Source organism: Bufo gargarizans, chromosome 1 (genome assembly GCF_014858855.1).
Source record: "Bufo gargarizans isolate SCDJY-AF-19 chromosome 1, ASM1485885v1, whole genome shotgun sequence".
NCBI classification, from domain to species: Eukaryota; Metazoa; Chordata; class Amphibia; order Anura; family Bufonidae; genus Bufo; species Bufo gargarizans.
The window spans coordinates 402,329,666-402,354,860 of record NC_058080.1 but is presented as its reverse complement, the minus strand read 5'-3'; the positions used below and the strand labels follow the sequence as shown (position 1 = coordinate 402,354,860).

Sequence of the window (25,195 nt, the reverse complement as noted above, 5' to 3'; positions counted from 1 at the left end):
TCTAGCTGTTGTAAAACTACAACTCCCAGTATGCCCAGTCTGCCTACAGCTATCAGCCTACAGCAGGGCATGATGGGATTTGTAGTTTTGCAACAGCTGGTGAGCCGCAGTTTGCCCATCACTGGTCTATCACATCAAATCCCAATAAAATATATTTATGTTTGTGGGTGTAACATTAAAAAATATGGAAAAGTTCAAGGGGTATAAATACTCAAGGCTCTGTAAATGTCTGAGATATGAATACCCCTTTTAGTGGTACCTCAGTACCATATCATATTAGGCTATATTCTCTAATAAGGGGGAATGCTTCTCTAAAATGTCATTTAATGAACATACCATAATATATTTCAGATTCATATGGAATTCCACAGAATAAGACTGTATGTATAGAGTCATAATCATACAGTGATACAATACAGCCCTATAGAGTTTTTTGAGGGCCGTATTACAGCTTCATAAAACTAAGAGCCTGTACAGAGCCAAGAGCCATAATATATGTATAAGTCCTAATGCAAACATTTTCCCTGGGACTGTGTCCCTGAGATTAGTCTTCATTTGCTGGATTTTATGAGTGTAAAGAAATGTGAGCAGTACATATGGTCTGCTAGTAGGCTATATCCATGACTGACATTTAGTATGTAATAAGTATCTATAACTAATTCTGGGCTGGTAATAAATTTAATTTTATTCAGTCTCGTAATTTTATCTTTGAACTTACAGCTGTATGCTCAAGGGGAGAGGTGGTCTCCAAAAGAATTATTTCAAGATCTGATGTACAAGATTAATACAGACCATAATATATGTGTAGACATTCCCATGGATTCCCAGTATATCAATGTGACTGGAGCCTTTTCCAACCTTGTTAGTAAGTTAAATATTGTAATATAATTCCATTTAAATTGTATATGTCCCCTTTAGTAAAAAAAAAAAAGATTTCAAATTCATTACAGTTCCAATGTGAGGCTATAAAAACATATCGCTCTGTAAAGTCTCAAATAAGCTTAAAAACATGTTCATACTATCTTTTGCCTTTATATTTTATAGGTGGAGAACCAATTCAAAACTTAACTGTGTTCAATGAAACCTGTCTGATTTGGAGAAGACACTTCAGGTCAAAAGAGCTCTATGTGGTAAGGTCATAGATTTCTGACATAAATGGGCAAATATACTAGGACTGGCGTCACATACGCTAGTCTTATTATAAAGTCCGTCAGCGCAGAATGCCTAAAATTTACAAAGAGGCACAGGCCTCCAAAAACTTTCAGTGAATCTGAACCTTTTGGGATTCATGCCAAGCAAATGGCTCAAAATGGCATCCACCATTTTACAAATCAGAAGACAGGGAAGATCAAGAAGACCCCATCCTGGTGGGCTTGTCCATGATGCCTTGCAGTCAGCCTCAGCAAATCATGAGGGACTGTAGGTCTGATGTAGTGATGACTCAGTGGACATATCATAGGCACTATATAACATCCTAACCAGGAATTGCATGTGTTCTTTTGGCTTATACATTGGAAGGATAGGATGTCTGGCAAACCGAGATAAGAGATTTTACAACACAGAATACAGCTAGTTTAGTTTAGTTAGAACGTTTCTTTCACAGTGAGGAAAAGACAATAGCTAGTTAGATATATAATTAATTCACAGACAGATAGGTTTTAGAGACAGGAGTCAGTGTGCCATTGTGTAATTTTTTCAGGCTGCCTCATTGTATTGAATGCTAGTGCATAATTTAAAGCTATACTACTCTATTTTCATCACATAATTTACAATCACAGACACACATCTTTTACAATATTAATCCTGGTGCCTGATGTATTGTCCTGCATCACAGTTACCGTTTATTGTGCTGGACTCCCAATTGACCATTTTTATAAAAACATAAATAAAAAAAAGTTAATTAAAAAAATCTGTCGATCACAAACTAGTGTGCCTGATGTATTCTTCTGCATCACAGTTATATTGTACTGGACTGTCCAACTGACCTTTTTTCTTCTTCAACCTATTTTTAAAATTTAATTTAATAAATTCAGTAGATTACACACTATTGTGCCCTGATGTACTGCTCTGCATCACAGTTATATTGTACTGGACTCTGTCCAACAATACAGTGTGCTTTTAGTGGATAGACTGTGTGACTTCTGATTGTTTTCCTTTATAAATATCAGGTTAAAAATAAAATCTCTGCTAAAGGACAGACTGCCAATGAATGGAGCAATGTAAGAGGAAACAACTATGCCACATCATCCACCAGTGAGAATGTGGGTGGCTGTAAGCAGCAGCAGCATAGTCAGCACCAGCCGTCCATCCAGTAGTAGCTGTAGTAGGCTATTAACTATTATTTTGCCACCGATATATGTGAGAGAAGTCTCTGATGAGGGACAATCTCTTGTACAAGCAATGGAAGATGAACTTGCTATAATCATTCCCTAACAACATCAGTTGCATGTAGAATTCCAGTAAGGGGGATTCAATGGATAAGTCTTTAGGTAATTTATTGAATGAAATGGTGTTAAAGGTCAAAGGAAAATCCTCTCTCCAGCTCTGTGATGCATGTCTGACAAACAGGAAAAGACTGAAAGACACAGGATGAGCAACAAGATGAACAACATAATGAATTACAACCAAAGATAACGTACATAAACCAAATATAACAATGGCCACTAAGTACAGTGGTTAACAGATATAACACAATACATTTATGATTAATTCTAATTGAGAGTCATAGCTGGGACAGAACAACAATTTGTCACGGGGTAGAGTCGCAGGTATAAAGATAGAGCGGAGGTGCACCCCCTGAGCTGCCACCCGGTCCCCTGTCCCTACCTAGTTGCACCACCCTAGGTGACGGGGCGCAACTGGTCGACAGTCCCTGACCTGAGTAAGTGCAAGCAGAGTGACAGAGACAGCAGGGAAGCAGACAGCCAATGAGAGGTAGAACAAGCAAGGTAACACCAAAAACGGAAGGGCGAGGCGGGTTAACTAGCCGGGGTCAGTCCAGGAGGTCACATCAGTACAAGAGGAGAGGCAAAGACATAATCCAAAAGCAAGCCGAGGTCAAAATCCGAGAGGTAGCGTCAAGGTTCAGGGAGCAGGCAGAAGAGGTGTCAGGAAGCAGATCAATGGTCAAATCCAGAGGTAAGCTAAATAAGAACAATAATACACAGCCTAAGGGACCAAAATCACAGGCAACCTGTAGCCAGCAGGTTGCCTGTATTTATAGTGGGGAGTGAGGGTCATGTGACGTGGCCAGTGTCACATGACCGACAGACAAACAAGTCGAGCACCGAGTGATCAGCTCGGCGCTCAAGGCAGACCTAGGAGCAGGGAGCCTCCCAGCTAGCAAAAGCTGCCCTGGGAATGAGGCTGAACACAGATCCTCGCTCCCGAAGCTAAGCAGCAGGTCTGTGGCTGATGGGAGACCAAGTGCGCCTTTGGCGCCCCGTTACACTATTACTGTGGATGACACTGTGAACTGGATGGCTTACTCATCTCAGTAACAGCAGGATGATGTTGATGGTACCTCTCAGTCTGGCCAGTGGAAAAAATGAATTTTTTATGCCTGGCTATTTGTATTTAACACCAGTTTTTTTTTATCCATTTTACATCTTTTTGTAATGTCTGTTAAAAACGGAATTAAATTAAATGTCTTTTTTTTTTCTTTTAACACAAACCCCTGCTTTGCCCTCAGTATATATAATGCCCTCAGGAAATATAATAGAGTGGGGGAGGAAATCGGAGTACCTGGAGGAAACCCACGCAAGCACAGGTGGAACATGCAAACTCCATGCAGATGTTGTCCTTGGTCAGAACTTAAAAGGCATTTCCAATTTATTTTTTTACTGATCAGTGGGGGTCAGACCCCGCCGATCAGATGTTTTGAAAAGGCAGCTGTGCTCCTGTGAGTAACTCTGCCTTCTGGCAGCTTACCAAGAACATCACCGTACATTGTATAGTGGCTGTGCTTAGTATTGCGCTCAGCCTCATTCACTTGAATGGAGCTTAGCTGCTCCTAGACCACGTGACACATGAACGTCATCCAGGGGTGTTGCCAGGGTCTCAAAAGATCTAATGAATATGGCCCAGTTCTCAAAGTTGCCCCCCCCCCTGCTCCCACACAACGCATTTTGCTATGCTTGCTATACAGCAACACATACCTCTTGCATTCAGTGCCTTCCAGGTGATGTCTCCTCTGATGTAGATCTTCTCTGTCATCATCTTCTTCATTTGGTCTGTACATCTTCTGTCAGCTGGGCCTTGTCTCTGCAGAGTGTGACACACAGACATCATCCCCCAACCTTGCGTCCCCACAGTGTTATCCTGCTGCTTGCTGTGCTCTCCAATACCCCCAAATAGTATCCTGAAGAAAAATTAGTGCCCCCATAGTAATAGTGCTCCACAATGTCCCACCAATAGTAATTATCTCATTAGTAATACTGCCCCCTACAGTTCCCCCAACCGTGATAATGCTCCCCAAGAAGTTCCCCCATTAGAATAAGAGCCCTCCAGTATTAATAATACTCTCAACAGAGCCCCTAGTAGTATTGTTCCCCCAGTGGTGATAAAACTGTCTACAGACCCCACAGTAGTAATAAGGCCCCCCATAGTGCTCTTAGTAGAAATAAGGCAGATCTATAAGTCCCTCCTAGAGAGCCCCCAGTAGTAATAAGAATGCCTATAATGTCCCCTGGATTTATAATACTCCTACAGTGCCCCTAGTATTTATACCACCCCTACTGTTATAATGCTCACCCTGAAATTCCTCCAATATTTATAATGCCCCCTGCAGTTCCCCCTGTAGTTATATTCCTCCCTCCACCATACAGTCCCATGTAAATAACATCACACCATCTCTCCTGCCCCCTCCAAAATACAGTCCCATGTAAATAACATCTCACCATCTCTCCAGACCCCTCCATTATACAGTCCCATGTAAATAACATCCCTACCTATCTACAGCCCACTCTAAAATACAGTCCCATGTAAATAACATCACCTCCTCCCAAGCCACCTTTAACATACAGTCTCAAGTAAATAATATCACCACCTCCCCAGCTGCCTCCATCACGCAATCTCATGTAAACATCACCACCTCAGCATTCAGTCCAATGTAAATAACATCATTCCCCCCCACCAGCCACCTTTAACATACAGTCCCATGTAAATAACATCATTCCCTCAACATTCAATCCCATGTAAATAACATCACTCCCTCCCTCAGACCCCTGTAACATTCAGTCCTATGTAAATAACATCACTCCCTCCCAAAGCCGCCATCAACATACAGTCCCATCTAAATAACATCACTGCCTCCCCCAGCAACCTCTGACATACAGTCCCATGTAAATAACATCACTCGCTCCCACGGCGGCCTCCAACATACAGTCCCATGTAAATAACATAATCCCCTCCCACAGCCGCCTTCAATATACAGTCCCATGTAAATAACATCACTCCCTCCCACAGCCGCCATCAACATACATTCCCATGTAAATAAGATCTCTCCCTTCAGCCCTAACATACAGTCCCAGTTAAATAACCACAACTTCCAGCATTGTATCAGACCTCACCACAGCTACTTCCCCCAGGACTTCTCTTCTTCACTGCCCTCCTCTCCTGCACTGGTCACATGATGGTGACATAATCGCAGGTCCTTCTCAACCACTGCTTATTTTACTGGTCACATGACCTGTGATGTCATCACAGGTTCTTTCAGCTCTTGCAGGGCATTAGATTCAATTGTATTGCCTTCGTAAAGATGTATGTATCTAGCAGGCAGGACATTCTGGGCCTGGGACAAAACATCAGGGGCCCAGGCCCCGAATGTTTTAACCTAGCAACGCCTCTGGTGTCGTCACTCAACCTAGTTAAAGGAGAGAGAAGGCTGCGGTGCTACTGCAAGCACCACTGCCTTCTCAAACTGCTGATCGGCGGGGGGCTCCGGTGTCAGACCCACACTGATTAGATAATGATGACCTATCCAGAGGATAGGTATCAAATAAGATGGGTCGGCACTGCGATTTGCACATGGTCCACGCATCCAGGGAAAGTTTCCTTTTTTGTGATGGGGCAGGAAGCCATCTGATAACACCAATGGCCACCAGTCAGGTACATGTCAAGTACCTGATGTTCTCAGCGTTAATTGAAGCTTGAAGCATGAAATTAAGTACCCAGCTGGTGACTGTAAGTAGTGATGGAAGAACATCGGCCGGGACGGTTCGGGAACGCGATCAAATGTTCGTGAACCGCAAATTCGCGGCTGGCCCCATTCACTTTAATGGCAGGCGAACCTGAAAAACCTTCAGCTCATATTTGCAGCCACCAAATACTTAGTAGAAGTGTACAAATAGTCCCACAACATGGACAGTGACATACTAGAGGGGGATCAATGACAAAAATTCCCACAAAAAATATGTATCTCAATCGGGGACATTTTTATGCGTCTTAAAGGGAAATTTTATAAAATGTGCCCTGTTGGAGCCTAGAACATTTTTATTTTAGGCCACAGGAGTATGGGCCTTAAAAATTAGGCATTCACCTGACAAAAAATTAATTCTGATTACGGTATATGGCTTGAGGTACATTATGCGGTCAATGGATACTAATTTTACTGTAGGCCACTGGACTACAGGCCCCAAACATTAGACATTCAATGGACAGGAAAGATCAAATGATTATGTGGCCGGAGGTATATTACACAGTCAATGGATATCAATTTTACTGCAGGCCAGTACAAATACAGGTCAAATACATATGTTTAAAAGAACAAAAAATATAAAATTGGATTAAGAACATGGCTAACGAAATCCCCCCTCTTGAAAAAAAAAACTAATGATAATAGTTGAAATTCGATAACACGTGGTCGTCACTGGTGTTGAATTCCTCCGAGGCACACACTAATAGGCATTCATCATACAGAAAAGAACAAGTATGTGGCTGGAGGTGGATTACACGGTTATTGGATATCAATTTTACACAGCAAAACTGCAAACAAATGCTGCACTACCCAAATGCACTATATAGAAAGTATATTATTGGTATATAACACCCCTGCTTCAATCACTTTTTTGGGGAGGCAACTGGTATATCACATCAGTTGAAATTATTTGTTCCAATGTCGTTTGTCACTATCTTTAGCTGAGGTAACGCAGCTAAACTGCAAACAAATGCTACACTACCCAACTGCACTATATAGAAAGTATATAATTGGTATATAACACCCGTGAATCAAAAGTTTTTTTGGGGGGGCAACTGATATATCACACCAGTAGAAATTATTTGTTCCAATGTCAGTTGTCACTATCTGTAGCTGAGGTAACGCAGCTAAACCGCAAACAAATGCTGCACTACCTAAATGCACTATATAGAACGTATATTATTGATATATAACACTCCTGCTTCAATCAGTTTTTTTGGGGGGCAACTGGTAAATCACACCAGTAGAAATTATTTGTTCCAATAGTGTTTGTCACTCTGTGTAGATGTGGTAACGCAGCAAAACTGCAAACAAATGCTGCACTACCTAAATGCACTACCGTATATAGAAAGTATATTATTGGTATATAACACCCCTCCTTCAATCAATTTTTTTGGAGGGGCAACTGGTAAATTACAGCAGTAGAAATTATTTGTTCCAATGGCGTTTGTCACTATCTGTAGATACCTTAACGCAGCAAAACCGCAGACAAATGCTGCACTACCTACATTTACTATATAGAAAGTATATTATTGGTATATAACACCCCTGCTTTAATCAGTTTTTTTTTGGGGGGGGGGGGAACTGGTATATCACACCAGTATAAATTATTTGTTCCAATGGTGTTTGTCACTATCTGTAGCAGAGGTAATGCAGCTAAACCGCAAACCAATGCTGCACTACCCAAATGCACTATATAGAAAGTATATAATTGGTATAGCAAACCCCTGCTTCAATTAGTTTTTTTTTGCGGGGGGGGGGGGGCAACTGGTATATCACACCAGTATAAATTATTAGTTCCAATGGTGTTTGTCACTATCTGTAGCAGAGGTAATGCAGCTAAACCGCAAACAAATGCTGCACTACCCAAATGCACTATATAGAAAGTATATTATTGGTATATAACACCCCTGCTGCAATCCCTTTTTTTGAGGGGCAACTGGTATTTCACACCAGTAGAAATTACTTGTTCCAATAGCTTTTGTCACTCTGTGTAGCAGAGGTAACGCAGCTAAACCGCAAACAAATTCTGCACTACCTAAATGCACTATATAGAAAGTATATTATTGGTATATAACACCCCTGCTTCAATCAGTTTTTTGGGGGGCAACTGGTATATCACACCAGTAGAAATTATTTGTTCCAATGGCGTTTGTCACTATCTGTAGCTGCGATAACGTAGCAAAGCCGCAAACAAATTCTGCAATACCCAAATGCACTATATAGAAGTATATTATTGGTATATAACACCCCTGCTTCAATCAGATTTTTTGAGGGGCAACTGGTAAATCACACCAGTAGAAATTATTGGTTCCAATAGCGTTTCCAATACACCCCTCAGTATGTCACACCTATCGATAGTACACCTATACCAGTCCTTAAAAGGACTTTTGTGGCCCTATCAGCTAGTGATTTGTGTCCCTAACAGTCTGTCCCTGCTCCACACAGCAACCTCTCCCTACACTGGCAAAAGACTGAATGTAAAATGGCGCCCAGACCAGGTTTATTTATAAGGTAGGGGGTATGTCCATGTGCTGAAAAGTCTCAATTGGCTGTCCTGTACCACCTGATGGATGTGTCATGGGTCAAAGTTCTTCACAATGTAAAAGAATACGGCCACATCGCCATATGTTTGCCCGTTCGATGAACCGTCAACGAGCAAACTTCGCTGCAAAACGACAGCCAGGCGAACCGCAAGGCCATCTCTAACTGTAAGGAGGGCTCAGATGGCCACGTGACATCAGCCCACTGGGAGTTTTTTCTTTAGGGCCTATGGCCAGTCGGCCCCTGAATGGAGGCAGCAGGACCTGACACTCTTAACGTTGTAATGTCACATGATCACACTGGAGGTGTCAGGTTCTGCTGCCTCAGTGCAGATCAAATTTTCCCACGTGTGTCTGTGGTGAGATGAGTATTTATTTTCCCCATTGTGCTAAAAACAGGCAGATTGATTTCAATGGAGTCTATCTGGGTGTTAAAAGCAGCCAAAAATAGGATGTCTTAATTTTGGATGTTGGTTAAATAGCCCCATAAATTGTAATGGTTTTGAAAACGGCTGTGTGACATCCGTTAAAAAAACTGCTGTCACACGGCTATTTCCACGGTTGTGTGAATGAGGCCTTAGTGATATCACTGATCTTTATTACTTCAACATCTTTCTTGTTCAAGATAAGGTGTAGAGACAATAGACAAGAGAAATATTTCCCATGCTCTGAAAGATTGTTTAGTGGGAACTTTCTTTTCCTTTGTTGCTCCTTCCCACCAGATGTCCCAACAAAAAAACTTGGAGGACTTGTCACATTGTGGCCACATTCTTATGTCTGTAGCCAGTTTGAACTTCTATCCTGAGATAAACATACCTCTTAGGGTCCATTCACACGTCTGCAAAATGGGTCCACATCTGTTCCGCAATTTTGTGGAACAGGTGCAGACCCATTCATTTTCAATTGGGGCTGGAATGTGCTGTCCGCATTTGCGGATCCGCACTTCTGCATCCGTGCTTCCGTTTCCGCAAGAAAATAGAACATGTCCTATTCTTGTCCGCAATTGCGGACAAGATTAAGCATTTTTTATTATAGTGGCGGCAATGTGCGGTCCGCAAATTGCGGAATGCACATTGTCAGTGTCCGTGTTTTGCGGATCCGCAGGACACTTACGGACGTGTGAATGGACCCTTAGGCTTCATGCACACAACCATATTTTTGGTCTACATCTGATCTGCATTTGTTATGGACCGAATGCAAACCCATTCATTTCTATGAGGGCTAATGCACACAAACATATTTTCTTTCCGTGTCTGTTCTGTTTTTTTTGCGGACTGTATGCGGAACCATTCACTTCAATGGGTCCGCAAAAAAAACTGAATTTACTCTGTGTGCATTCCGTTTCCGTATATCCGTCTTTCCGTTCTGAAAAAAAATAGAACATGTCCTATTATTGTCCGCATTACGGACAAGGATAGTACAGTTCTATGAAGGGACAGCTGTTCTGTTCAGAAAAATACGGAATGCACACGGATGTCATTTGTATTTTTTGCGTATCCGTTACTGAGGCTTCAAAAAATGCGGACAGCAGACGAAAGTCTGCCACCAACTATAGGACATGTCCCATTCTTGCCCATATTGCGGTCGGACAAGAATAGGCATTTCTATAATGGGGCCCGTGAAAAGTGTACAATGGACATCCGTATTTTGCATATCTGCGATTTGCGGACTGCAAAATGGATACGTTTGTGTGCAGGAAGCCTTAGGGTGGGCATCCATGTATACAATATTTGTAAAATGTTTAACATTCGGCATAGTAACTGCTTTGCCAGGGGGATCTTTGCAGTGTAGTAACTTGCAAACCACTATTTGAAATATATGAAAACTTGTAACAAGCGATTAAATTATAAATCAATGCTACTTACAAATAAGCCTATATCTGGCACCAGTTTGAAATTCAATATGTGCGGCCAGCCATGTGTTCATTGGAGCCCTGCAGTCATTGCCTATATTACTAATGCAGTGTTCTAACAGTTCTACCCTTTTTTCTATTTTTCAGTTTTTTATCTACGGTTATAGAACAGATGAAAAGAGCATCTCACACAAGCTGCTGTCTAATCTCACAACGGACGAGAAACAACCTGTTGTGTGTTTTGAACTGCAAAAAGGCATTAACTACACAGTGGATGTTGTGTCAGCATTTTACCCTCAATCTCCCGAGCACATCTCTATCTTTACCCCAAGTTCAGGTATGCATTCAATCATCAGATGGGAAATGAATCAGAGGATGTGTTTACTTGTTGAGCCAAGCAACAAATATGGCATCAAAGCTGGGAAGCAAATAATGCTTATACAGTGTGGCGGAGCTTTCATTGTTTGTAGACTAAATGCTTTTCAAATACTAGTTTCCTGCAATACGGAACAACTTAAAGGGGTTGTCTCACTTCAGCAAATGGCAATTATCATTAGGGATGAGCAAATCTATTTCGGATGAAACATCCAAAGTCGATTCGCATAAAACTTTGTTCTAATACTGTACGGAGCAGGAGAATGTATTGGCTCCGATGAGCCGAAGTTATTGCTTCGTGAAGTCTTGCGTATTCTAATACTGTACGGAACTCCTGCTCCGTACAGTATTAAAACAAAGTTTTATGCAAATCGACTTTGGATGTTTCATCCGAAATAGATTTGCTCATCCCTAATTATCATGTAGAGAAAATTAATACAAGACACTTACTAATGTATTGTGATTGTCCATATTGCCTCCTTTGCTGGCTGGATTCATTTTTCCATCACATTATATACTGCTTGTATCCAGGGGTTACGGCCATCTTGCAGTCCAGCAATGGTAGTCGTGCTTGGACACTATAGGCACTTTTTTCTATAGTGTTCAAGTACGGCCACTGCTGCTGGATTACAGGGTGGTCAAGCAGTATATAATGCAGATACAAGCAGTACCATATATAATGTGATGAAAAAATGAATCCAGCCAGCAAAGGGGACGATATGACAACCATCATACATTAGTAAGTCACTTGTATTAACTTTCTCTACATGATAAATGCCATTTGCTAAAGTGACACAATCCCTTTAAAGATAAATAAATGGCACACAGATTAAAAGTCTTAAAGGGAATCTGTCAGCCCATACCTTGATATGAATCCAGCTGCCTTGGGAGATGAGGGCTGAGCAGCCCAATTTGTCCTAAGTAGATCCGTGGTGCCATTCTAGAGATATGCTAATTATCCCCTTGGTGCAAGAAGGCGTTGCCATTGCACTTGGAGCTCCAGTAGTGTATGCGCCGGTCACGCCCCCTCCACTGTGAGTGATCTGCAATGTTTGATCTGTGCACAGGCTTACCATAATGAAGCTTGCTGAGCGGATAGAACCTGTACTGCGCATGCATCCATTATGTACACTTCATCAATATGTCCAGCATGCCATCACAAACACCATATCCATTACTACATTTATTTACCTTTTCAGCTATTTTCTAAGACTTTTCAGTGTTACATCCATGCTGGAATCTGCAAAGGGTTTTCTTATTCATGGTACGGTCAGCTTGCTCTTCTGCCTGTTTCAGATCCAGTAAAAGCTATAATGCTGTGAATGGCTGGGTTGGGTATCAGCCATGTTAGATAATGTGCGAGATTTATTTGTAGCTAGCCTGAGCCTATTCTAACAAAAGTATAGAAATGATGTTATGCATCGATCCTCCTGGTATTAAATGTTAATATGTGTCTATATTGTGAAATCACTGGCACCATTGTGGCTCAGTGGTTAGAATGGGTTCTTTGCTGCACTGGGGTCCTAGGTTAAAATTCAATGAGGGACAGCATCTGCATAGTTTGTATGTTTCCTCCCACACTCCAAAGACATATTGGTGGGGAATCTAGACTGTAAGCTCCTTTGGCGAGAGTGAGCGATGATAAATTCTGTAAGACGCTGTAGAATATGTTGGCTCTATGTAAATAAAATAATCAAATCTTTGACATGAGCCAAGAAATCTTGACCACTGCCCATGAATCAAATTGCCATCAGTCAAAGGGGCTTTGTCACTTCAGCGAATGTCATTTATCATGTAGAGAAAGTGAATACAAGGCACTTACTAATGTATTGTAATGATCAATATTGCTTCCATTGCTGGCTTGATTTATTTTTCCATCGCATAGCTGTCAAAGAATTTTGTTTATACCGCACAGACAGACCAAAAAGCATCAAATTTATACATGTATGTGCACCTCCTAATAAATGTGTTACATTGTCCTCCAATGGATTTTTGACTATGCCAGTTCTAGTAAATCTGCCCCCAGCCTATGCTTTGGCTTGAAAAACTGCATAAAAAAAGCTGAGCCTTAGATATAACATAGTTGACGTCTGGTAAGTAGATATCATATAGTTACTTTTATGCAAGAAAATGGCTTCATTGTCATGTGAGTTCCTTCTTTTCAGCTGCAGCTATGTGTAAGCCAGTTAATGGTAATGTGAGAAGAATGGGGATTTTCTGGATAAGCTCACATGCTGGTCTGCAGTCACATGGACATGTGAACACAACAGATGATTCTATGATGTGCCTTTGATGTAATGAAAATGCCCTTGTTTTCCAGTCTGTTGGGCTCTTACAGCTTCCTCCATTGGACCCGGCGATCATGTGAATGTCTCGGGGGCTTGGGAACTGACATATGAAGCCCCCTTAGAGATCTTACATGCCTGGGTCACTATCTCCACCATTAGATTGCAGCCACAGCTATTACAACCATTGCCCTGCTCCTGTTCACATAGACACACTTGCATTATCGGCACGATCAGCAGGACAGGTTTGCTCATGTTATTGCATAGCCACTTAAGATGTGCGTACTGGCCCTATGTTGTCAACCAGTTAAGTAACATTTGATCTGGTCGTAGCAATACGGGGTAACCTTGTCCACCTTCAGGATATGCTGTTCTGGATTTCCTTGGCAGGATCTGGTTCTGCAAATATATTGCAGTAAATGTATATTGCACATATCATATATGCACATACTGTATATTGAACATATTACCAGGACCGGTTTTAGACAAAGTGTGGCCCTGAGCAAATTTTAAAGTGGGGCTCCAAATGCTGAAATGTAGTACCGACGATGCTGTCATATTCTCCTCCCCAGTTTCAGTGGCATGCTGTTGCTTAATTCAACTCTATGGGGCTGCCAGAGATAGCCAAACACTTGTGCACTTGTACTCTATCTCCAGCAGTCCCATAGAGGTGGACACCAAGGACTGCCACTGATCAGACATGTGTCCCCTATCTTGTGGCTAAATAGGACAATCCCTTTACCACCCACCCCCATACTTCCATATCGAACATAATGCAGTATAGAGAGACCATTATTAAAATTAAAACCCCTGTACAAGCCTAAGTAAGGCTACTTTCACACTTGCGGCAGTGTGATCCGGCGGGCAGTTCCGTACTGGCCGCCGGATCCGCCGATCTGCTGCTGATTGAAAGCATTTGTGAGACGGACCGACGGATCCGTCTTGTACATTTTTCTCATTTTTACCGATCTGCGCATGCCGGAACGACGGATCCGGCATTCCGGTATTCTGAATGCCGGATCCGGCGCTAATACATTCCTATGGGAAAAAATGCCGGATCCGGCGTTCAGGCATGTCTTCAGTTTTTTTCGCCGGAGAGAAAACCGTAGCATGCTGCGGTTTTCTCTTTTGCCTGATCAGTCAAAACGACTGAACTGAAGACATCCTGATGCAAACTGAACGGATTACTCTCCATTCAGAATGCATGGGGATAAGGCTACTTTCACACTAGCGTTCGATCGGATCCGTTCTGAACGGATCCGATCATATTAATGCAGATGGAGGCTCCGTTCAGTACGGATCCGTCTGCATTAATAACTTAGAAAAAATTCTAAGTGTGAAAGTAGCCTGAGCGGATCCGTTCAGACTTTCAATGTAAAGTCAATGGGGGACGGATCCGCTTGAAGATTGAGCCATATGGTGACCTCTTCAAGCGGATCCGTTCCCATTGACTTACATTGTAAGTCTGAACGGATCCGCTCGCCTCCGCACGGCCAGGTGGACACCCGAACGCTGCAAGCAGCGTTCAGCTGTCCGCCTGTCCGTGCGGAGGCGAGCGGAGCGGAGGCTGAACGCCGCCAGACTGAACGCCATTCAGACTGCATCAGGGCTGGACGGAGGCGTTCGGGTCCGCTCGTGAGCTCCTTCAAACGGAGCTCACGAACGGACCTATGAACGCTAGTGTGAAAGTAGCCTAAAACTGATCAGTTCTTTTCCGGTATAGAGCCCCTAGGACGGAACTCTATGCCGGAAAAGAAAAACGCTAGTGTGAAAGTACCCTAATTCCATCATACTATGACCACGACCATTGCCACCACCTAATGATTCAAAAATAATTACCATACTATTACTAAATAAGAACGACTATGCAAAGATCAATAATACCACCAAACAAGGGCCAAATATAGTAACCCTCCCAAAAAAGTGACACACATGCAGTACCCCTGAAAACAACAGTACCAGCTAGACAGTGCCGCCAAAAAGATGCCGCTGTATGGCACTGGTCAAAATTTATTGCATACATTTTTTGAACACATTAAATGTAAAATAAAAAAGTGATGTGAACCCAGCCTAATAATCCCCTTTTGTACCTTCAAAAAGTAATAATGTCCCATTTGTACCAATGTGTTACCCCTAGAAGTAAATTTTTTAAAAGTTTTTTGTGCTGCACAAACGATCCAATTACCTAATGAACGAGCGTTTCGCTAGTTCATGTGGTAATCGACGGTGCATTTACATACTGGAAGATCATTGCTAATGAGCGATGCTGCCTGAGACTGATTTGAACCCTTTTGGTACAGGCGCCGTACATGTACTGGCCAGCAGGTCCCGGTAATTAAAGGCGTTAGATACTGTAATCAAGTGAGATCACGGCATTTACAGTGTCAAAAACCCTACCGACATCCCCTGCCGCCAATGGGGATGTCGGTAATTGCTTTGAATGCTCTGAGTCTCGCTGACAAGACCCAGAGCATTCATGCTGCAATTCTATTTTGGCCACCAGATGGCAGTCCAACATAAGAAATGAGCAATAGACACTAATAAACTCATTTCAAAAATACATGATTGTTTAAAATTAAAAATAAAAAAAAAGATTTTATAGGCTCATATATGAGCTTTAAAATTATTCCAAAATGTAAATACATAAAAAATTGAAAAATATAAAAGTTTAAAATCAACCCCTTTTCCGTATAATAAAAAAATAAATACCTAAATAGCTAAAAATATAAATATCATTGGGTATCACTGAGACGAAAATGCCCAAACTATTAAAATATAAAAATATTTTTCCAATACGGCGAAAAAAATTGAAAAACGGGTCAAAATGGCCAATTTGCAATTTTTTCATTGCTTTTCTTGCCCAAAAAATTTAATAAAATGTGATCAAAAAGCCACACACACTCTAATGTGTGTATAATGGTATAAATAAAAACTACAGATTGACCCACTAACTACAAAAAAGTTATAGGGGTCAGAATATGGTGATGTAAAAAAAGATTTTTTTTTCAATGTTTACATTTATTTTTATACTATTTGCACATAAAAAAAACTATACATATGGGGTATTGTTGTAATCGTACAGAATGAAGGGCATGGGTCAGTGTTGCCACAAACGAAATGCTGTGGGAACAGGTTGTAAAATGGTAGAGGAATTACATTTTTTCCCAATTCCACCCCATTTGAAAAAATGTTTACCGCTTCCCACTACATTGTATGTCATAATTACTGGTGGCATTAGAAAGTACAACTTGTCCTGCAAAAAATAAGCCCTCCTACAGCTATGTAAACGGAAGATGAAAATGCAAAAACAAAAAACAAACAAAAAAACCTCCAGTAGTTAAAGGGTTAAAATGTGAAGATCACTGCTGGGGCCTTGGGCAGTTGCCCAGTTTGACACCTACCCCCTATCCAAACCAGTCTTGCATGTTACAGAGGTGCGAATAACGAATAACTGACAAAAGGATTGGACAAACAGGGGTAATTACAGAAAAAAGAGGGATCTTTTCTCAATCACCTTCATGGTATATTTTTATCACTGCTGTCTAACACATCAGGACCGCTGATGAGGTTGATAAGATGTCTTATAAAGCAGCTTATGTGAACATATGATACAATAATTCTCTGCAGAACTGGTTTGTGATTTAATTTCTGTACGGTTTTATGTACATAAAGCCTGTGTGCTATCCGTATTTTGGCATAGCGCACTGACCCATTTATTTCTATGGGGCCATGCACACATCCATATGTTTTTCAGGTCCGTGTGACTGTCACACAATTGTATAGAACATTGTCTGTACTTTCTATTGATGTGGATGTGGACCATGGAAGGTGGATTTTGTGGATCTGTTGTTTGTGGACTGAAATGCAGGTGTGCATGAAGCCTTACGATGTGGAGATCTACTTATATAATTTAAGGGTTTCCTTTATCTGTTAGTAGCAAAGGATAATTAGTAGAAAGTAAACTACAGGTTAACACACTGCAAATAAAACTAGTCAACATGAAAAGGTTGGTGGGTCAGTTTCACACCTCCACATGTTAAGGTCCATATCAGAACAGTTTAAACCAGGCATGTCCAAACTGCGGCTCTCCAGCTGTTGCAAAACTACAACTCCCAGCATGCCTGGATAGCTTACAGCTATTATGGCATGCTGGGAGTTGTAGTTTTGCAACAGCTGCAGGGCCGCAGTTTGGACATGCCTGGTTTGAACTCTCTCTCGGTTCTACTGAATTGGATTCAGACCAGCATGGGGGGGGGCGACGACTATGTTCCAGGTCACTACACCTTGAGGGTTGTGGCTCTCGTGGCCATAATACACATGGGACAATGAAGCCTCATCATGTGCTGACCTTACTAGAAATCATCATCTAGAAATGCTAGTTGCATTCAACTGCCATTAAGACAATCAGCTGCATTTTAGCATTACGTCCCATTTTAATTACTGTCCATTGTTTACAGTATATTGTGAGTGAAAGGACAGAGATTAATGCAGAAATAACATAATTGGTCATTAGCTGTAATTAGCTGTCCAAAAATGACCTTAATGATCATATAAAGATCTAATTTTTCTGTGCTGTTTGGGAATAAGCTTAGATAATCAGTGCTTAATTAAGAAGAAACAAGAGACATAAGTGAAAGAAAGAAACTACAAAAGCCCCATTTTATAGATTACAAGTACAGTCCCCTGAAAGTGCGCACTTAGTGCTTAACAATGCTCTTTTATGTGATCAAATCAGGACAAAATTCCCATTTTGCGGCTGGGGACAGAGCCACAAACGTGAGATGCAGGGGGCTGATAGAAATGGCTAATGTTTTTATCAGCAGCCAGAGTACCAATTTGTGTCCATACAAACAACACATGTAATTGAATATATTAGATAAAGGCGGTGTATTAGATGTGCTCGCACTACCCTATACACACTATATGGACAGAAGTATTGGGACACACCGCGTAATCACTAAATTCAGGTGTTTCATGCAGTCCCATTGCCACAGGTGTATAAAATCCAGCACCTGGCCATGCAGTCTGCCTTTACAAATATTTGGGAATAACTAGCTTGTTCTAAAGAGCTCACTGAATTCCTGTGTGGTTCTGTAATAGGATGTCACTGTTGTAACAAGTCAGATTTCTTCCTTCCTAGATATTCCACCATCAACTATGAGTGGCATTATTGTAAAGTGGAAATGTTTAGGAACCACAGCAACCCAGCCACTGTAGACCACAGAACGGGTTCACCGAGTGCCGAGGTGCATAGTACATAAAACTCACCAACACTCTGCTGACACAATAACTGCAGATTTCCAAACCACCTCTTAAAAGGGTTGGCTCACTTCTGCAAGTGGCTTTTATTATGTAGAGAAAGTTAATACAAGACACTTTTTAATTCATGTCTTATTATTAGTGATGAGCGAATCGATTTAAACTGAAATAGTGTGAAAAACAAAAAAAATAATACTTACCTGATCCATTTCCTCATGACGGGCCAGTTGCTGCCATCTTGCTTGAAGATCTTGGCTGAAATCCCATGCACTGTTTGTTTCCATGGTAACGACCACCCTGCAATCCAGCAGCGGTGGTCGTGCATGCACTGTATAGAAAAAAGGCTCTAGCCTCTCTGGTGGCCGGGATTATGTGAGTGCACATAGGCTACTGCTCTTCATATAGTATGCAAACACAGTTGGATTGCAGGGTGGTCGTAACCATGGAAGCAAGCAGTTTATAACGTGATGAAAAAATGAATCCAGCCAGCAAAGGAGGCAATATGGACAATCACAGTACATTAGTAAGTGCCTTGTATTAACTTTCTCTACATGATAAATGCCTTTTGCTAAAGTGAGACAATCCCTTTAACATTAACATAAGCACAAAAACTGTGCTCCGGGAGCTTCATAGCATGGGTTTCCATGGATAAACAGCTGCAAGCCTCACATCACCAAGCACAATGCCAGGCATCAGATGGAGTGGTGTAAAGTATGCCTCCACTGGACTCTGGAGCACTAGAAATGAGTTCTGTGGAGTGATGTATAAGGCTACGTCTACACAACGACATTTGTCGCGCGACAGATAGGGCACAACTACACTGCAACATTTGTAGCGCAACATTTTGTTGCACTAATGTCGTGTGACAATTTTTATAATGGCAGTCTATGGTGTCGCACTGCAACATGCAACATGCTGCGACTGCGATGCAACAGTCTCAGAAAAATCCATCTCAAATGGATTTTCTGCGACTGTTGCGTCGCAGCATGTTGCAGTGCGACACCATAGACTGCCATTATAAAAATTGTCACACGACATTAGTGCAACAAAATGTCGTGCGACAAATGTCGTCGTGTAGACGTAGCCTAATGCTTCTCTACCTGGCATACTGATGGATGAATCTAGGTTTGGCAAATGCTAGTGAAACGTTACTGCCTGACGGCATTGTGCCAACTTTAAAGTGTTTGGTGGATGAGGGACAGTGTTATGGGGTTGTTTTCAGGGGTTGTCCTAGGCCCCTTAGTTCCAGTGATGGAAGATCTTAATGCTTCAGCACACCAAGACATTTTGGAATATTCTATGCATTCAACTTTGTGCCAAATAAGACACTCAAAGCTGCTGTGCCTAACAAACTTGTCATGGAGTGGGTGTGGACTCACTGTGTCACTGAATAGATTAGACTTGGGGCTAAATCTAAGGCCTCCTGCACACAAACGTATGTGTTCCGTTCTGTGCATTAGGGACTGCAATTTGCAGTCCCCAATGCACGGAGAACATTCATGCGGCCTCTGGGACGGATCCGTGATCCGCCCGTTCCGCAAAAAGATAGAGAAAGTTCTATCTTTTTGCGGAACGGAAGAACGGAACCCCACAGAAGCACTGGGTTCAGTTCCGTGCTTCCATTCCGCACCATTCCAAATTTCCGGATTGGCGGACCCATTCAAGTGAATAGGTCTGCATCCGTGATGCGGAATGCACACGGAACTGTGTCCGTTTATTGTGGATGCACATATGCGGTATACAATACGGAAACGGAACACATACGTTTGTGTGCAGGAGGCCTAAGGGTACAGCCACATGTTCAGATTTTTTTATGCACGCCATAGTAGTATTTGTCCTTAATACTTTCTCTCCTTTTATTATCCACTCCTGATTTTGGCTTTCAAAACTGCAAAAAGAAACGTGAATGTGTGGCTGTACCTTAAGGGCTTTATTCAAGGGATTTGGACTCAGCTACAGGGCATCCACCAGGCCACTACTTGAAGTAAAATTTTAAGTTTAAGCAGGTTCTCACCACCTTAGGCTACTTTCACACTAGCGCTTTGGCTTTCTGTTTGTAATATCCGTTCAGGGCTCTCAAAAGCAGTCCAAAACGGATCAGTTTTGCCCTTATGCATTCTGGATCCACTCAGAATACATCAGTTTGCCTCCGTTCAGTCACCATTCCGCTCTGGAGGCGGACACCAAAACAGCGTTTTGCTGTCCGCCTGACGAAGCAGAGCCAAACGGATCCGTCCTGGCACACAATGTAAGTCAATAGGGACGGATCCGTTTTCTCTGACACAATCTGGCAAATATAAAACGTATCCATCCATTGACTTTCAATGGTGTTCAAGACGGATCCGTCATGGCTGTAGAAGACATAATACAACCGTATCTGTTCATGACAGATGCATGCGGTAGTATTATTGTAACGGAAGCGTTTTTGCAGATCCATGACAGATCTGCAAAAAACGCTAGTGTGAAAGTAGCCTTAGCTATACTGTATCTTCTTGCAGCTTCAAATCTTGCAGCGCTTAGAGACCACTGACCAACAACAACCATATATAGAACAGAAGCAGGATCTCTAGTGCTTGAATTAAATCACTTCTTTATTCCATCTTCATAAAAACCATAATGCAAAATAGTTTGCTCTGCTTACGCATTTTGCACTCTTGTTCACAGATCATGCTTTTGTTCTACTACCTTTTGAGACTACTTCTTGAAGTAGTCTATTGTCATGGTCCCTTCTGTGACAGATGTCAGGAGATCAAGGAGACTGGCGGAGCCTGGAGGAATCTAACAGCCTCTTTGATTACTCTTTATTCAGTATTTGTTTGTGACCCCATCCCCTGTTTCAGGTGAAGCTTAGTACTCATTACTCTACCCTATTTAGTGTTGCCCCACCCTTCTGACAGTGCGGTAGATAGCTTCATTTTGGTTTGGCTGAGCTGGTGTGAGGTCGTCTCTGGTGTTCCTGCTTGTCCATCAATTCAGAAGTTAAGTGTCGCGTTTGTTTGTGTTTTGTTTTCCCTTCCTTGCTTGTTGTTACTAGGCCTCAGGGAGATGCTAGTTCCTTCATCAGGGAAGGAACAGGTTGCCTCATCCCTGACAATATTCTATGGGCATTTCTACCTTCAAGGGGTGCCCATACGGTTAGGAGTCAGGGCCAGGAGTAGGGTTACTAGGAGGTGACCTTTTCCTGTCCCTAGTGTTGAGGCCTAGTGGCTTTCCCTTTCCCTCCTGGCTGTCAGTTTGGTGTTTCCTTCTATACCTCATCCGTGACATCTATGTTAAGTGACAGCTGGGTCAAGAGATACTGCGTGGCATACGAGAGACAAAATTGTAGTCAGTGGACAAGCCGAGGTCAGGGCAGGCAGAGAACATTCAATCCGCTAAACAGTCCTTATGTTGGGACAAGCAACACAGGGTCAATAAGGGAGTCAAGAAGATGTCAGGTCAGGCAGCAGAGGGTCAAATCTGGTAAATGCATGGGAAGTTAAAATGTGATAACAGTGCACCTTTACAGGGACTAGCAAGGTAGAGACAGCAGAGAAGAAAAGACAGGAAGAGGCCAAACAGAGAAAAGACCACTCTGGTGGCCACGCTCACAGGGGGGAGAGATGGGCTAATGAGCATGGACTGCCTCAATGCCGGGGACATTGAATGGGTGTGTTCTGGTGGCCAGGCCTGTCGGGAGAGGTGAGACACCGGAGGGCATGGACCATCGGTATGACTAAACTGTGCTTTTCTACAAGATCTTTAATATGTTGTTCTGTCTTTTTTCAAATGTCCATTCATTCCCCCATGTCTCTGTTCTTATTGTATATATATTGCCGTTTCTTCATATATTCTTGTAGTATGCCTGATAAGGGACTGGTGATGTCTCAAAAGCTCGCTATGTAACATCATTACTTCTATTTTTGTTAGCCATTAAAAGGTATCAAACCTACAATACTCTTATTTTGTTTCTCTTAATGAGAGCACTAAACTAGTTTCCTATTGGCTAACACGGTACCAGACTTTTTCCTTTTTTTCTTTTGCTACATCTGTATACTATTGAGGGATAATGTAGTTAATTGTCTGACTAGTCCTTCCTGGGCAGGATCAGATTTGGCATTTCTGGTTATCTCTTGGGCCCCTGTCACAAGCTCCTCCCTATGCTAACTCCCAATCTAAGCTTAATAGTGCAGCCTGGTAACTTTGGCTACTGCTCTACAGCTGGGAAGGACCACCTCTCTTATGGGGCCCCTGTGCAGCCCAACCGGCTGCACAGGTGGTATGTCCAACTTTTTATTCGTTTCCTTTCAGCCAAACGGTCTCTGAGGCCCCAAGCATATACTTGTTTTTTTAGTGGTAAAGTTCACTCTTATTGCTATGCACATGCAACTGCATATTAGCAGTGGATCATTAGCGGAATTTCAGTGTTGAATCAATGATTTGCAGCTAAAGTACATTAAATATATGCAAATGGGGTTTACCATTGTAAAACTATATGATTAAATCTCTGTTTCCATCATGGGATTCAGATACATGTGTGAACCCAGCCTTATAGGGTTCTTATATAGCCTTTTGTCCAGATGTAATGTTAGGCCTCAGTTTCCTGAGTGTATTACAGCTCTGTACAATGTGTAAGCTCTACAGAATACTCTACCTCTATAATATGGCAACCTCCAAAGCACTTAAAATTCTAATTATTGGTTCTCCTATAAATCTGGATCAGTTGTGTAGACGAACAAAATGATAAACTAGGGACTCGGCTCCCTAGACTCCTGTGAATCCAACTTGGATAGTAGTCAGAGGATATTCTGTTGTCCTTCCCTTCTATGAAACTGAACGTTTGTTTCTAAATAATAAACATGCTATTATAAAAGCATGCATTGTCATAATAAGAAATATTAAAAACTAATCTGGGGTGCGGATGGGCATAAAGTAGTTAACCCAATCACATTACTTGTTATCCGTGCCATTCTTACCTTCTTAATGGGAGTATAGATTTTAAATAAAAGGTCTGAGTACAATAGCTGCAATCACAAAATGGTGCAGCCAACATCTGTACCCTAGATGGCGCTGTACATCAATACAAACTAACTGCATAATCTTTTGAAACAATAGCAACACCGGAAAAATGCACACAGCAAGAACTATTTAAAAAGGCTTGGTTTCACAGTTTCAGCAGTGTGTTGCATTTTACAGCTTCTACTCTTGATGGGGTTCTCTAAGAACACGAACCCATGGTTAGATGGCCCAGCAGGGCGCAAAAATAAAAAGACTCATCAGTCACAGGTGCTCTGGGTCCAGTGCCCAGCACCCTCTCCACTGCATCCGGTCCTGCTGAACTGGAAATGGGAATTGTCACCTACATGCATTTCACAGCTGCTGGCCAATCAAGGGTATCAGCTGTGACATGCGCAGGCACGGTCATCGATTGGCTGGCAGTGGTGACCTGCATGTAGATAGCACATCTACCTCTAGTCCGGCAGGAGCCAGAAACGGTGGATAAGGGAGCTCAGTGATGGACCCGGAGCACCTAGCCATCTAAAGATGGGTTCCCAAAGCTAACACAGTGGAAACTGTGACATGTCATCCAGAGACCATAACTACTCTTCATGTCTTTAATCAGACAGAATTTTAAAGGCTGTAAATAGAAAGAGAAGTTAAATAATGAATTCCCTTACAATGAATACTGCAAATAGAAGCTTTTATAACCTTGTAACTTCCACCACTCGCTGGGACTACTTGGAAGCCCCCCATTATCATAAAGTGCTGCCAATAAGCTACTGCAGAGTTTAGAGGGCATCTACACGCAGTTATGCAGACATGAGACATTCATGGGTATCAGTCTGTATTAAAGTTGTATCCTAAATTTCACTTTCCTATGAACTTGGAGCAACTTGCTTCTTCCTTGGTCTTGTTTTCTTGAATAAACCCTGGTATACTCTGTTATCCATTTTCAGATGTCCTACTTCCTAAACTGAAAATCGTGCCAACTCACAGTCAGCTGCCAAAAATTAATTTTCATAGAAGTGATAGAAATGGACCAATTAGGTAAGTGTCCTTTCATCTTTAGAAACCACATTAATTTATTGCTTGCACAACCACACTGTGGATGCCAAGGGCATGAGGCTCACAGTAGCAGTATTGTCTTAAAATTGCCATGTGACAGATTTTTTTTATGGGTTGGTTTCTAAATGAGAAATTTCAGCTAAAGGAATAAAGGATTTTTTAAGTTTTTTTTTGTGAATGCCAGAGTGAGGAATGCCATACTCGCTTAGGAAGATAGTATGTAGTCAAGCAGACTGATGAGGCTCGAATCCATATATCTGACAATTACACTACCATGATAAATAAAGCACTAACAGCTATAACATTTTTGAAGGTGCAGGTCAGTCACAGCTTAAAGGGACAGAGTATTTCTGATGTAACAAGTTATTCCCTATCCACAGGCATCCTCAGCTATTTCTGGCAGTTCCCTGGAGATGAATGGAATGGCAGTGCTCCTCCCTTCATTTCAGGGGGCCCTGCTGGGTAAGGAGTCCTTGTTCTCATCATTGGTGGGAGCCCAACTGTCTAGCCGGGCAGCCATTTCCTCTCCTTCTTGATTGACATGGCCGAGTTCCCGCATAATCATCTCACCTGGCCTTGTCTATCAAGAAGGAGAGAGTAAAGGAAGCAGGAGGAGTAAGGTGCATAGAGTGGCTTGGGC

The 25,195-nt window shown here is 42.1% G+C and overlaps 1 protein-coding gene across 7 annotated transcripts in view; it reads left to right on the top strand.

Moving 5' to 3' along the window:
• SUSD1 (sushi domain containing 1) overlaps positions 1-25,195 on the top strand; it is a 206,725-nt gene that overhangs the window by 105,947 nt on the left and 75,583 nt on the right. For all 7 annotated transcript variants that reach the window (XM_044271174.1, XM_044271172.1, XM_044271176.1 and 4 more), the window contains 4 exons: positions 721-865; positions 1,045-1,130; positions 10,739-10,928; positions 24,447-24,537. In XM_044271174.1, coding sequence (XP_044127109.1) covers positions 721-865; positions 1,045-1,130; positions 10,739-10,928; positions 24,447-24,537 — 512 coding nt within the window. The remainder of the gene's footprint in view (positions 1-720; positions 866-1,044; positions 1,131-10,738; positions 10,929-24,446; positions 24,538-25,195) is intronic.